General features: G+C 39.9%; 1 protein-coding gene across 1 annotated transcript in view; it reads right to left on the bottom strand.

The window, feature by feature from the left end:
• Positions 1-13,403, bottom strand: part of ZNF521 (zinc finger protein 521) — a 274,456-nt gene that overhangs the window by 17,297 nt on the left and 243,756 nt on the right. Inside the window, exons 6-7 of the mRNA XM_044921125.1 lie at positions 12,427-12,558; positions 9,642-9,757 (exon numbers count right to left, since the gene is read on the bottom strand). Of these exons, the coding sequence (XP_044777060.1) occupies positions 9,642-9,757; positions 12,427-12,558 (248 nt within the window). The remainder of the gene's footprint in view (positions 1-9,641; positions 9,758-12,426; positions 12,559-13,403) is intronic.

The raw sequence follows: 13,403 nt of genomic DNA, 5'->3' as shown, positions 1-13,403 counted from the left end.
GCTCGCAGAGTCTGCCACTGGTTTAAGGCAATTGCTGCCTCCCTGTCCATTTTCCGATGGACATTTTCTAAACGAGACATTAAACAACACTGTAATGAGTTCCTTCCAACTCTTCTCCTAGTTAAATGGCAGTCCCGTTTCGGAGAGCCACCTTTACGAAGCAGTAGTGGCCTGATAATATTAATACCAAGAGATCTCAGGAAAGAGTGAGAAAGGGAGAGGGAAAGCTTGCAAGTGAAGGCACAGATGGTGGGCGGGGATGCAGGGTGCTCAGCAGGCTTCAGTGGAGATGCATTAACTCCACAGAGGGATGAGGGCTGCCCACCAGTACCATCATGAATTATAACTGAGTATGGGAGTGTGGTCTTAGTGCCTGGCTCACAGCAAATAGACTGTTCTATTTTCCTGCCCAGTCACCTTTCACCCTTAGAAACTCAAAGCACAGCAAAGCACACTGCTGATATTTAATGGTATTGCCGTAGCCTTTTATGTGTCTAGAAGGCACACAAACTTAGCAGATGTGCCCAGTGGTGTAAGTCAGATAATTATAAAATTAAGTTTTGGCAATGTCAAAAAGGAAACCTTTTACAGGCGATTGGGGTTTCCAGTGAGAGGTAGTCTTCTGTCAGCTGGGGGGACTGAATCAAAGCAGGAGGGGCCGCGAAAGATAGATGCCTGCCTCCCAGCCACGCTGGGTACCGGGGAAGAGCCTCCCTTTTGCTCACTTTTCTCCTCCTCTTACGGGAAGGCAGTTCCTGCCCAGTTGGTTAGTTCTCCCACTCGCTCATTCAATGAAGTTATCAATGAAGGAGGCCTGTTATTTTAGGCAGTTTAAAATTTCACCGCTTTTAAAGGACTTGTTTACCCTGCCTTTCACTCCCGCTTAAAGCCTTGGAGTTGCTGTTCTAAATGACAGCACCGCGAGCGAGTACTGCTTTTAAGCACTATTCATCTCGCCCGCCACATCTCGGGCTTTTACAGAACACTGCTTTCTCTCCAATAAGGGGAACTTACTCTTTCATAGCTGCAGGGCAGAGCCTGTTCCGAGCTGTAGATTCGCTGCAAATATAACAATAAAGGATACAAATGTGAATTCCTCTTAAAATACACGCTTGACTCTGAAGCTGCCTTGCCTTAGCAAACTCGATCAAGAGCAGCCTACCAATCTTTCTCCAAATGCACGGCAACAGCTCATTTCACGCGGCTGTCCAATGGATCGCCACATCGATGGATCAGAAGGCGCTGGAATGAATTCTTTGCTCATTTCAGGGGATTTATAGTTGAAGTCCATGATTACCATCTCTCTTTCTCTAATTGTCACAACAGTTGGATATGGAGGTGGTGTTTTCCAATAGTCGGGTAAAAGTTGGTAAACACAAAGGGTCTATTCTTGGCATTTTGTCTCTGCTAACATGAGGAAGCTGATCCATGTGTGGAGCAAACGTCTAAAATAGGAACATATGTGGGAGTTTAACGTGCCTCTCTGGACTGCAGAATGTTCTAGAAATTGGGATTTCCAGATCTCTCCAAAGGATCTGAGTACAAACGTGGTGAGACAGAGCTCTGTCTTTACAGGACAATCATGCCCGCAGTTTCTCGTTCCCTAAAGGAGGCAGATCTTCTGGCGCCGTGGCAGCAGGCTGTCTTGGCGACATAGAAGGTGGTGGGGCCAGCTAGAGACCAGCCAAAGCAGAATGTGGCAGAGGTGATGAACACTTCCAGGGGGTGGGGAGGGAGGGGGCTGTGAGGGGGCTGTGGAACTGGCCACAGTGCTCTTCAGTACACCCTAGCTGGATGCTCCATAAAGTCGCACTGATGGCAGTTCGGAGATGGCCATCTGTCGTCAACTCTGGGCCAGACAAAAAAATAATGTAATGGCAGATCGCTAACAACAGGGCTGTTGGAGGAGGGAAGGAGTCCTAGAATGAGGAGGTGGTGCTCCATCTTTTAATAGTGAAAACCAGCCATCGATATGAACATCAAGAAATTAATGGATGGAAAATTTTAAAAAACTGAGCTGGGGTATTGTAGAAACAATTCAGATGTAAATAAAGTGGTTTTAGCTTATTGCAATCACCTCTGCTGCCCTTCCTTCAGTCATATTAACCACTTGGTTCTTGAAAATTTGACGAGCAGGACACATGGTGAAGCAGTGAGGGCCAAATTTAGTAAAAGGTGAGCCCACGTTATGCCTCCAAGCATGCGCACGCACATTAGGCATTTATTGGTACAAAATGGGTAATTGAAAATGCATTTACTCATTTAGTCCAAATGAGTTCATTGTGACAATCATGCTTATCTATCTTTCTGGATGCTTGCTTAATTTCTAGACGCAGTCTTAGAAAAAAGCAAAATAAAGCTAACTCATCTTTAGATGCACTGTGAATGTTATAAAATTTTAAACTCCCTTCTTTACTCAAGAAAAACCTTAGCTTTGTGCTACTGCATAGATGTTGGGGGGGGCAAAGGGGGAGAAAGAGAGAGAGGATGAGTGAATGAAAAACAGTCAAACTGAGGTTAGCCATGTTCTATTTCTTTGTCCTATATGATTAACTTTCTGCCTTCAATGGTAAGGCCAATCAATCCTGATTGAATTATCCAATATTAATAGCTGAAAGTGATCAAAAGTAATGGTGAAAACATAGCACCAATCAATAAATCAATGCAAATGATTCAGTTCCTGGAGATTCGATCAAATAAAAGAGATAGATCAATTTAACCACTGAGCAAATTAAGTGGAAGTTGGTAGAGCACCAATTTACTTCAAAAGCCCCACAGGCCCACAAAGCAGAGAAATGAGGTGGTGGAGAAAGGGACCAGTTCCAGACCCACATGCTCACTTGACACAATTTATACTCCTGAGATCCCTGAGGCTATGTGATGTGTTTAGGGGCTGCGATTTCAGCCCCAAGAACAAGAGATACAGAGGTATGAAGGATTGGAGGAAATGGAGAGCCCAGGTACTGCGAAACATAAACCACCTAGGAAGAGGCAGGAAGTACGCCCCCCCACACTGTGCTCCCAGACCATCGCTATGGAACCCAGCGATGGCAGGCCCAGACAGGGCAATCTGGGGTTCCAATCTGGGGTTCCCCAAGGAAGACCACATGATAAGAGGCAAAGCAGGACAGGGTTTTTGAGTCTTACAATTGGAGTGCGGATAATGAAAGAAATTTCAAACTCCATTAGAAATAAAAATAAAATAAAATAAGATAATTGAAAAATACACAAAAGTTGTGAGGAGTATTAGAAGCAAAATAGTTTAAGGGCACTTCTAGCTTTAAAGCTTTTCCATTCCTCAAGTTTACAAAAGATCGGCCTGACTCAGAGAAAAATATGACAGCAAACCAAAACAAACCTTTCCCCAACTCACCCCCAGATCCCACCTTGTCTTTGATGGAGGGGCAAGATAAAGCTTTTTGTTTTGGTCACCTGTCCTTAATTTAGGGTGTGTGGAGAGAAGGGGCAGGTTGTTTTGAAATACATTTCTGAAAGCAAATATAAATGTTTTGTTTTATGGTTATATGCTAGAAAGAAAAAAGGAAAGAAAAAAGCCCAAGACTCTTTAATCCCTTGAAAAAGATGAATGTTTATAAATAAGAATTTTAACCTGGATACCAATTAACATGAAACCATGTCAAGGTATGATTAATTGGTAAATTATTCCAGTAGAACTAGAGCAGAGAGCTAAGGAAAATTCTGACGTGTCTGAGATAGAGATTTCGTTTCTGAGTAATGATGACTCTTGATTTTGTTTATTTAGGTCAGCACTAGGGAGCAGGGAGAGGCCAGGGAGCCAGTGTTCACCCCATGCCTGTTTTGCTCTACACTCTGCACTGAGTGCTCAGCATGAGCTCCTCTGCTGCCCTCTCTCACCAGGATCCTGGGAGTTAGGCAGGAGGCCTTGTTGTCTCCCACATGCCCATTTTACAGATGGCAACACTGAAGCACACAGTTGATAGCTTGTAAGTAGCAGTGACCAAAATCAAACTCTGGTGAGTCTTCTCTGCAACTGACGCCCTTTCCCTTGTACTAAGCTGCCTATAGAGAATTGAAAGCAAATTAAAACAAATGAAAAAACCCATAGAAACTATTTTTTTAAACTACTAACTGAGACTTTATGGGTGGCTAACTCTACCATAACCACAGATATCAGAAACACATCCATCCTTCAGAACTGGCTTGAATGCGTCCCACATGATGTCTTTCTTGAGTCTCCCAGCTGGAGAATAAGCATCTTCTCTTGGAATACTTACAATAGTTTATTACATATTAGCTCATAGAATGGCTAATGATATGCATGTCTTATCTTTTCTGGTAGACTAAATATGATCTATTTCTAATTATTTTTGATATGTCATAGAGTGATTGGGATCATGGTCAATTTAAAATGATGAAGTTATATTTCTGTAAGTATTTTAATTAATAAATAGATTTCCTTAATTAATAATGGCACGGGGACAATAGAAGTAAATAGCGTAGCACTTGTGATTTTGACTATTAACAAGGACTCCTAAATGTCTCATCATGTATTAGTTAATAACTGGAGACAGAAATTGTATTAAATTTATTAAAAGGCTAGTTGAGGGAAGGAGCTAAGTTAGCCGCTCACCCAGTGACCGGCTCAGCAGCGACACTTCCACGCTGTATTGTCTTATAGGGCCCATCCTACGCGCACTGCTTCATTTTTCTTTCAGAAGTACGATCATAAGACCTGAGCACCAGTTAAGCTGTGGTGTGAAAAAGATGCATCAAGATCATGTGATTTGGTGGGAAAGTGATTTGAGAAAAGAAAAATAGCTGAAGAGACAATTGCCTATTTAAACGGAAGTGATATCCGACAGAAAATCATGGTGTATCCTTTGGAATGTCAGATGATTATTGCATTTTGAGTGCGGAAAACACTGCATTCGTGAGCTAATGAAGGGAAGGGCTGTGTATCACAATAAGCTTTGATTCAAAAGGAATTCAAATACCAGAATCTCAGAGCCTGAAGTTCACGGAGGCCAATCCCCCCTCTCCCTCCTGCTGGAATTCCCTCTATGTTCATTACATTCATAACATGGTGCCTGATGGAACTTTCTATGGAGACACATCAGCAGAGGATGATTGGATCACTGCCTTTGAATTGTAGCTCTTCTAGAGGCACCAATTAAACAGTAATTACTATATTGAAAGAAAGTGGCCTATTCAGCAGCATTTTTAACAAACACACTACTTGCTCACACCTGTATAAACCACTTTGGATACAAATATGCATTGTGGGATATTATTCTTGGACCACACCATTCATCTCTCAAAGCAGCTTCCCTAAGTTCGGCAGAAAAAGTTTTGAGGTCTATTAGGAAAACATGTGAAACATTCAACATATTCACTTGCTTTTAAAATAACAAAATGTTCATTTAGTTCAAATAATGCACTTTGATTCCAAAGCACATCTTCCCTACCAGCATGCTAGGTGGACATATATTAGAATTCCTTGCACAAATGAGGGAAAACTCTACCAAAAGAAAAAGACTATATCTTGCCAATAATTACACATTATCTATCTCTAAACTGGAATTTAGAACTTTTGGTCAGAAAGGGTTAGGGGTCATGTGAAGAACATAGCTTCCACACGGGCAAAAGGTGTGTCCTAGATTGAGTATTCCATAGAAACAGAGGTTTTGTCTTGTTTAATTCTAAAAGGAGTTGGGGTCTGTGATGTCCAAAAGATGACGTCTGAGTCCTTGGTCTCCTGAAGATGGACAGTATATAATGAGGAATTATCTGAGTTCAGACTGGTATTGTAGGCAATAGCAATGAAAATAACATACACACTCGTGTGTGTGTGTTGGGTATATAATTTTATACCCAACAAAGCACTTCTAGTCACAAAAAAATGCTTTCACATTTTCAGCTGGGCATAAGCAGTGAACGAAATGTAAATTACTTATGGTCATGAAATCATTTGTGCGCCATTAAAAGATACACCATCATTGTATTATGAGGTGATTTTGAAATGCTCATTCTAGATTTACCCTAGTATTCTCACCCTGATAGAAGAGTCAAATAAACTATATGCTTTCAGGGGCACCTGGGTGGTTCAGGGATGCCTGCGTGGCTCAGTTGGTTAAGCATCTGCCTTCAGCTCGGGTTATGATCCCAGGGTCCTGGGATGGAGCCCGGTGTCAGGCTCCCTGCTCAGTGGGGAGTCTGCTTCTCCCTCTCCCTCTGCCTCCCACCTCTCCACCTCGCTCATACTCTCTCTCTCTCTCAAATAAATAAATAAAATCTTAAAAAAAAAAAAAGCTATATGCTTTCAATCTCTAATAGGATTTCAGTTCTTGAACATTTAGTTTTATAATCTCTTACGAAAAGTCCTCCTTTCTGAACTTCAGTGGCATAAAAAAGTAGATGAATATGAGTTCAAGTGGTATGTATAATGTGTATCAATTTTAAAATTTGCATTTATTTTCCAAACCAAAGCACGAACCAAAGTAGGCTGATAAAATGGCTTCATTTTTCATTTTTCTACTCTTATGATTTTGGTTACCAATTTAATTTTCTACTGTTACCTTAACTTCAGTTGATTTCCGCCCCTCATTCTAGAAATTAACAAGACTATTATGGTTTTTGTACACTTATCATACCCACTTTTTAGGAAATAAAAGAAATCAATCTTTAAAAATTACATTAATTCCATCCTCTGAGCACAGGTATAAAGGTAATTTGGGTAATGAAAGCAAATGTATAGGACTGTGAACCCCTGAGGGTAACGCATAAAAATTGAAGCACTCTCAAAACTGGAAAAAGTAAAGTTAACTCTGATTCATTTTTCTTAATGTATTGAAACAAAAGCCACAATCCCTTCTCGGCCTTCTGGCTAACATCAAGTGAAATCAAAAGCCACTGCTACTACTGGGGATTTTAGAAAATAGACCTATATAGATAGGCCAATGACTGTGGTATTCACTTTCTAAAAATTATCACATACTAACTATAAAAACTGTTCTTATCTAACGGATGATGCATGTACTGAGCTTGAGTATTCATATCAAGACCAAAAATGTAGGGCACTTGGGTGGCTTAGTTGGTTGAATGTCCAACTCTTGATTTTGGCTCAGGGTCGTGAGATCGAGCCCTGCATCTGGCTCTGCACTCAGCAGGGAGTCTGCTTGAGATTCTCTCTCTCCCTCTCCCTCTGCTCTCCCCACCAAAAAAAGACCAAATATGTATGATTCTGAGTTATGGGATTAGAAAAGGAGTGCTCACAGCTTTGGATTATGGACTAAGTCTTATTGTGGCCAGATCACAATTTGAATGAATGAATCAAGAATGATTTGAGACATGTTTGACCTTCTAAGATCTTAAAGAGTCAGAAAGAGTTGTGTTTTGTATTGTATCTTATAAACTGACAGTCCTTAAAGTGTGGCTCAGGGACCTCTGGGGTCTTCTGGATCCTCTCAGGGGGTCTGTTATGTCAAGATTATTTTCATAATAGCATTAAGACATTATTTGCCCTTTACACTCTCATTATCTCATGAGTGCACAGTGGAATTTTCTAGAGGCTACTTGACAAGTGATGGCATCATCTCTCTGATAGCCCATAGAATTGTATGTGTGTATATTCTTGTGTTTAAAACATCTTTCAATTTTGATTTCTAATATGGAAATATCAATGGATAATAACCCACATAAATCAAAGCCCTTTGTGGTCATCAATCATTTTAAGTGTAAAGGCATCCTGAGATCAAAGAGTTTGAAAACCACAGGTCTATACTAATTGTAGAAAAGAATGAATTCTGTACATTCCATGAAACCCTAAAATACACTGTAAAAGAAACCTGGAGTCCTGAAGGATGTGTTTAACTGCTTAGTTTTGTCTGTACTACCATGGGCTACAGGCTACTATGGCCATAGTGCTGGGTTCTTTTAATGAAAGACACTGAAGTCTTACCACCAGGTTAGCTGTATTAGAAATCTACTAATACAGTATAAAAGTGCAATTTTGTTGCAAATATTTTTCAAGAACATTAGATAGAAGTCAGTCTCTATAGAATCTCTACAACTTTGATTTTAACCTATTATTAATTCTGTTCCACAGTTTACATGCTAATTAAGTATCACTAGGTGTATTGGCCATATCCTTTACAGACTCATAAAAACCCAAATGACTTATCTTTTGATACATATTGTAATAAGAATGTATTTTCAAACAGAAATTTAGTTTATATTAAGAAGATATACTTTTTGACAATAGTCTAACTTGGTCAATCTTCTATATTCAATTCCCAAACTGATGTGACAGAGTAGAAATCTATTTAGAAGTGATAAAAAGTAAGACAGCAACTTTAATTTCAGTCCACTGACACAATTGTGACAATGAAATGGGCTCACCCATTCTTTCAAATATCTTTTATTTCACCTCCTTAATTTGCTATTTGTTTACTTATAGGATAACAGATAATAAACTGTAAATTCCTCATTTTGACACATAATTCACATAAATCTGGCTTCCCCAGAGCCCACGGAGGTACAAAGCTGTCCCAGGGTCCACAGTGTAAGATGAGAAACTAAGGAGTGGGTGGGGCTCTGAGTTCCTGCTTCATCCAGATCTGGTTGAAGCGATTCGATGCAAAAAATAACTACTCCTTTCCCCCTTTTTGGGCTAAATGACTTTATTGTTAATGATAATGCTCATAATAATAAAATAAGTTTGTGTTCGAATCCATTCTCCTCTAAGGGCTCCAACAAAATTTAGCAAAAACATGTTACTCATATAATTTCATTAGAAAAATGAGGATAAGTATTATGCCCATTTTTCAGATGAAGTAACAGAAAAAACAAAACAAGAGTTATTTTCCATTCACAATAAGTAACATTTCTAGGGTAGCATCCAGGTCTCTTACCCATATTTTAACTACTGGTCTATTGCCAAGAGTAATAAAACCAACCAAAATTTGTATTGTATTTTCTGGTTTGTACCTTAGATTCAGACCTAGTCACTTCATTTTTACCTAACAGCAACCCCATAAGCGTTACACTTGTCTGTCATTTCTTCGTATCTGAGGTTCAGAGACATTAGGGACCCATGCAAAGTCACATATCTAGCAAGTGGACACTCAAGGCTAACCTAATGTCTTTGGGTGCCAACATTTTAACTAGGAGGCTGTTAGTGAGTAATAATTGTTCTAGTCCATTAAGTGGAAGAAACATACTAGACAAGGGTAGAGCTTCTTTCTTCTCTTCCCTTCTCCCTTCCAATTTTGAGCCCCTCAGGACAACAATAACTTGGACATCCATCCAGCTTGGAGTCCAGTGGGAACAGAACATGAATAAAACAGGATTGGGGAGAATGGGCCATGACAGCGAGGTGAATGATCCCATAGTCCAATAAAGCTGACCCCTAAGCCTATCACACTGGGTCAGAAGGTCCAATTACAGGTCTGTTCCAGTTCTTTTTATGACTGACAGCAGCCAGAGGCAAAATTACTTTGGTGTCTGTTAATCCAGCCTCTAATTTTCCCTTTGCCCCAATACACACAGAGCATCCTGGTGGCCCAGGGTGAGTGATACTGTGAATCCAGATTTAAAGTGCCCTTGTTGCCTAGAAGAAGAGCAACTGAGTTCAGTCCCGGTTCTCCTCATGGGGACATTACCTGCAGCTCTGTTTGGAAGAAAAACTTCTGCGGACATTGTGTGCAGTCATAGATCTTGTCTTCTTGTCCATGGGCAGAGAAAATATGCTGCTGCAACTTGTTTGCTTGAACAAACACTGAAATGATAAAAGGATGGTGAACTTTGGGTTATTTTCTTCCTGCAATGCCCTCAGTCGATGACTCCCTGTGAAGAGCCCCAGACTGAGCAACCTCAGTGGCACACCTTCTGGGTGTGACCACTGCCAGGCACTGGGGAGGGCTGAGTCACACTTGCTCGTGGTTGGGTCGCTGGCTTTTGTGAAAGTGCACTCTACCAAGTGCCTAATTCAACCCAAACAGCTCCGAAGTAAAGGTTTATTGAGGCCCCGCTCCCTATAAATCTTTTAAAAATAAAGCTGAAAATTGTCAAATGCACAGCACTGTCTGAACAGAAATGACTCTTATTTCTCAGCAACCCACAGGTTAAGAAATCATAGATGCCAAAACCCTGTTTATTGTATTTGCCTAAAGTTACAGCTAGCAAACAGTTCTCTATTTGAATGTGTTAATGCTAAAAATTATATCCCACAGCTACTCTGGGGCACTGTCTATAAATGTGAAACAGAACTGCAGGTAAATTCTCTTTGGATACTTTAAGATCAACTCAGCCTACACACTGAATGCAAGGGTTTCAATAATATAAACATGTTCAATTTTAATGACTACAAAACAAGGCCCTAAGACTGTGTAACAGTTTACCTAGGAGACGTACCATTAATAATTAAATTGTATATGCCAGAGGCAGTGTTTGGGTTGGCAGAACTGACTTCTGATGGATGCCTGGTGCACTGTGACCTAAAAAAGTTTGCATCTACAATATTAATCTGTATAGGCAGGGAAAGGATTTATTAAAGATGTTGGCATTTGACTTTGACTCCACTCTAATCATTAAAATTATTCTAATTGCCCGCCAACCTAAAATATTAGAATATTGTTCTTGTGAGTCATACATTTTAATCACATTTCTCATTACCTTAAAAAACTACTCAGATTTCTTCTCTCCCACCTAACACACTTTATACTGGAAGTTTTTTTGTTTTTTTTTTTAATTGTTATTTCTAAAATTACTTCAAGATACACTAAAACAATTCAGGTCTGTCCGCACAGAACATGTAGACTGCTCATGTTTAATGCATTTTTGTCTCTTACCTACATCAACAAAAAGAAATGGGGTTTTTATACAGATTTGCAACTGATCTCCATATAACTTAGCACATTTTATGAGGCTTCTGGCTACAAGATCAAATAACTATTTTATTAGGGGTCTTAATCATGAGGAGATCTATGACCCAGTCTTCCTGATGAAGACTTATTATGAGCTTTTATAAAGAACTCAGACTCCTGACTCATGGTATCTTAAGATGAATACTATGTTATGGTAAAAATATAACAATATATATTTTTATCTTAACTACGGAGAACTGCTGGTTACCAGAGGGGAGGGGGGTGGGGGGATGGGTATAATAGGGGATGGGGATTAAGGAGGGCACTTGTTGTGATGAGCACTGGGTGATGTACGGAAGTGTTGAATCACTATATTGTACACCTGAAACTAATAAATCACTGTATATTAACTACCTGGAATTAAAGTAAAAACTTAAAAAAATAAACAAAAGAATTTTAAAAAGCAAGCCTTCCCCCCACCCTAAACCCAATACATATTTTTAAATACAAATTGAAAGAATAAAAAAAAAAAAGAACAGTTCCATGAGGGGTGGCTGATGAAATTACTGAACAAGAATGAGCCTCACAGGCAAATGTTGAAGACAGAGCCATCACGACACTCAAGTTCTACTTGTGGTAACTGGGCAATGAACATGGCCCCTCTCCTATTTTGTTACAGGATAGAAATCTATAGGCTGAACACAGAGAAGGTTAATAATCAATGTCTGGAATCTCGCTGTGCAGACAAAGAGGCCAGTTTTCAGAGAAGGATATATTTTTGTTTTTTTTTTTTTTTTAGACAAATAAGAAGGAAACATAGCCTTGAGGGGCTTGACCATCAAGTTCAAGACACATGCAAAATGATCACAAAGGATTTTCCAAAATAACTTCCTCACTGTTGGGGGAGTACCAGAAACGTGTGTGATCATATTTCAACCCCTGTGGGGTTCAAATTATAGTTTCTGATTTATATATTTTTTTGCTGCTGTTGCTGAAAACTCTAGTGCTACAACATCCAATAAAAGTTTCTTCTCAAAAGTGTACATTTATATCAACTTCTACTTTTAAAATCCAATTTCATAGGAAATAAACGCCTCATCTAATCTGTTTATCTAATCTGTTTTCTAGTTCAAAGATTTTGGGAGGGTTTTAATAATATCTTTTTTATTTCTTATGGGGACTGTTAGAAAATTCTCCGTGTTTCAATAACAGACATGGGCTGGGCAACATGACTGCATTCTAGTCAGACGGCTTGCGATTCAGAAGCCGCTTGGTGCAGGCACTCTGACTTGGTGACCTTTCAACACCAAAAGGAGAAAAGTGAACAGAACCTGGATGTCGTTTTCCAGATGGAAAAGTGCAAAGTTCTGCGAGAGCTCGAAATGCCATTTGTTCATCCTAACAGTTAACCTTCCTGCCCATTTGAGCCTTTAAGTAGGCAGCAATCAATGTTAATCAGCAGAAATCAAACATCTTCTCCCCAAATTGAACCAAAGTCATATCCGTAAAAGGCTGCAGCAGTGGGGATATGCTTTGGTAGGAAAGATGTGATCTGGCCATGGAGCTCTCTAGAGTTTCCTACCTGTGAAGCAGACGGGGCACTTGAAGGTACCTCCCATCCCTTCGAAGCTGTGCTCGATCAGATGGCACTGGAGTTTGGCAGGGGAGTCGAAGGTCTGGCTGCAGAGTTTGCATTCGTGGTTCAGTCCTTCATCTGTTAAGGAGAATACACGAGCAGAAAAGTTGAAACCCCCCACATCTTTAATAGACGAGTGAATTCACTATCACGGCACACATTAAACGATTTCCGTCACCGAATAGAAATATATAGTAGCGTATAAGGGTTTTGGTTACTATTTCACATTACCTATGAATTTATATCAATTTAAAACATTTCTGGAATTTAACCTCCAAAAATAATCAGAAGGCAGAGTTTGTCTTAGGGTAATGCATTTTGTTCAGCTTTTCCAGTATAATTAGATGTCACTATTAAGGCGTCTCCTTTTCACTATCATGTTTTTATGGCTGTGTGTTTCTGAAGTCCTAAAATAATGGACCCATAGGAAAATGGACAGCTTCTTCCTCAGGCCTCTCCTCTGGTTTACTTAGAAGGTTCTACAAGTTTCTATTTCTAACTATAACGTTTTTAGTGGTATTCCCACAACTTCCTTTTTCTATTCCCAAGATGTTCAGGCAATTTTGAAATATTATTCATGCTTATAGCATATCCTATAAGTGCTTTATTTTTTCTGCTTGGGACTCCCAGTTCCCCATATCTTCTCAGTTCAGTGTTCCCTCTACTTTGTAAGACAGTTTTAATTTTACCCGGTAATCCAGACTGCCTTTCTTCAAAGGAGCTTCTACGAACTCCAACCTCACTTTTTTTTTTTTTTAAAGATTTATTTATTTATTTGAGAGAGCGAGAATGAGAGAGAGTACATGAGAGGGGGGAGGGTCAGAGGGAGAAGCAGGCTCCTCGTTGAGCAGGGAGCCTGATGCGGGACTCAATCCCGGGACTCCAGGATCATGACCTGAGCCGAAGGCAGTCGCTTAACCAAC

Source organism: Neomonachus schauinslandi, chromosome 14 (assembly GCF_002201575.2).
Source record: "Neomonachus schauinslandi chromosome 14, ASM220157v2, whole genome shotgun sequence".
Lineage (NCBI taxonomy): Eukaryota > Metazoa > Chordata > Mammalia > Carnivora > Phocidae > Neomonachus > Neomonachus schauinslandi.
The sequence above is the reverse complement of the archived record's forward strand: the minus strand, read 5'-3'. Positions and strand labels throughout refer to the sequence as shown.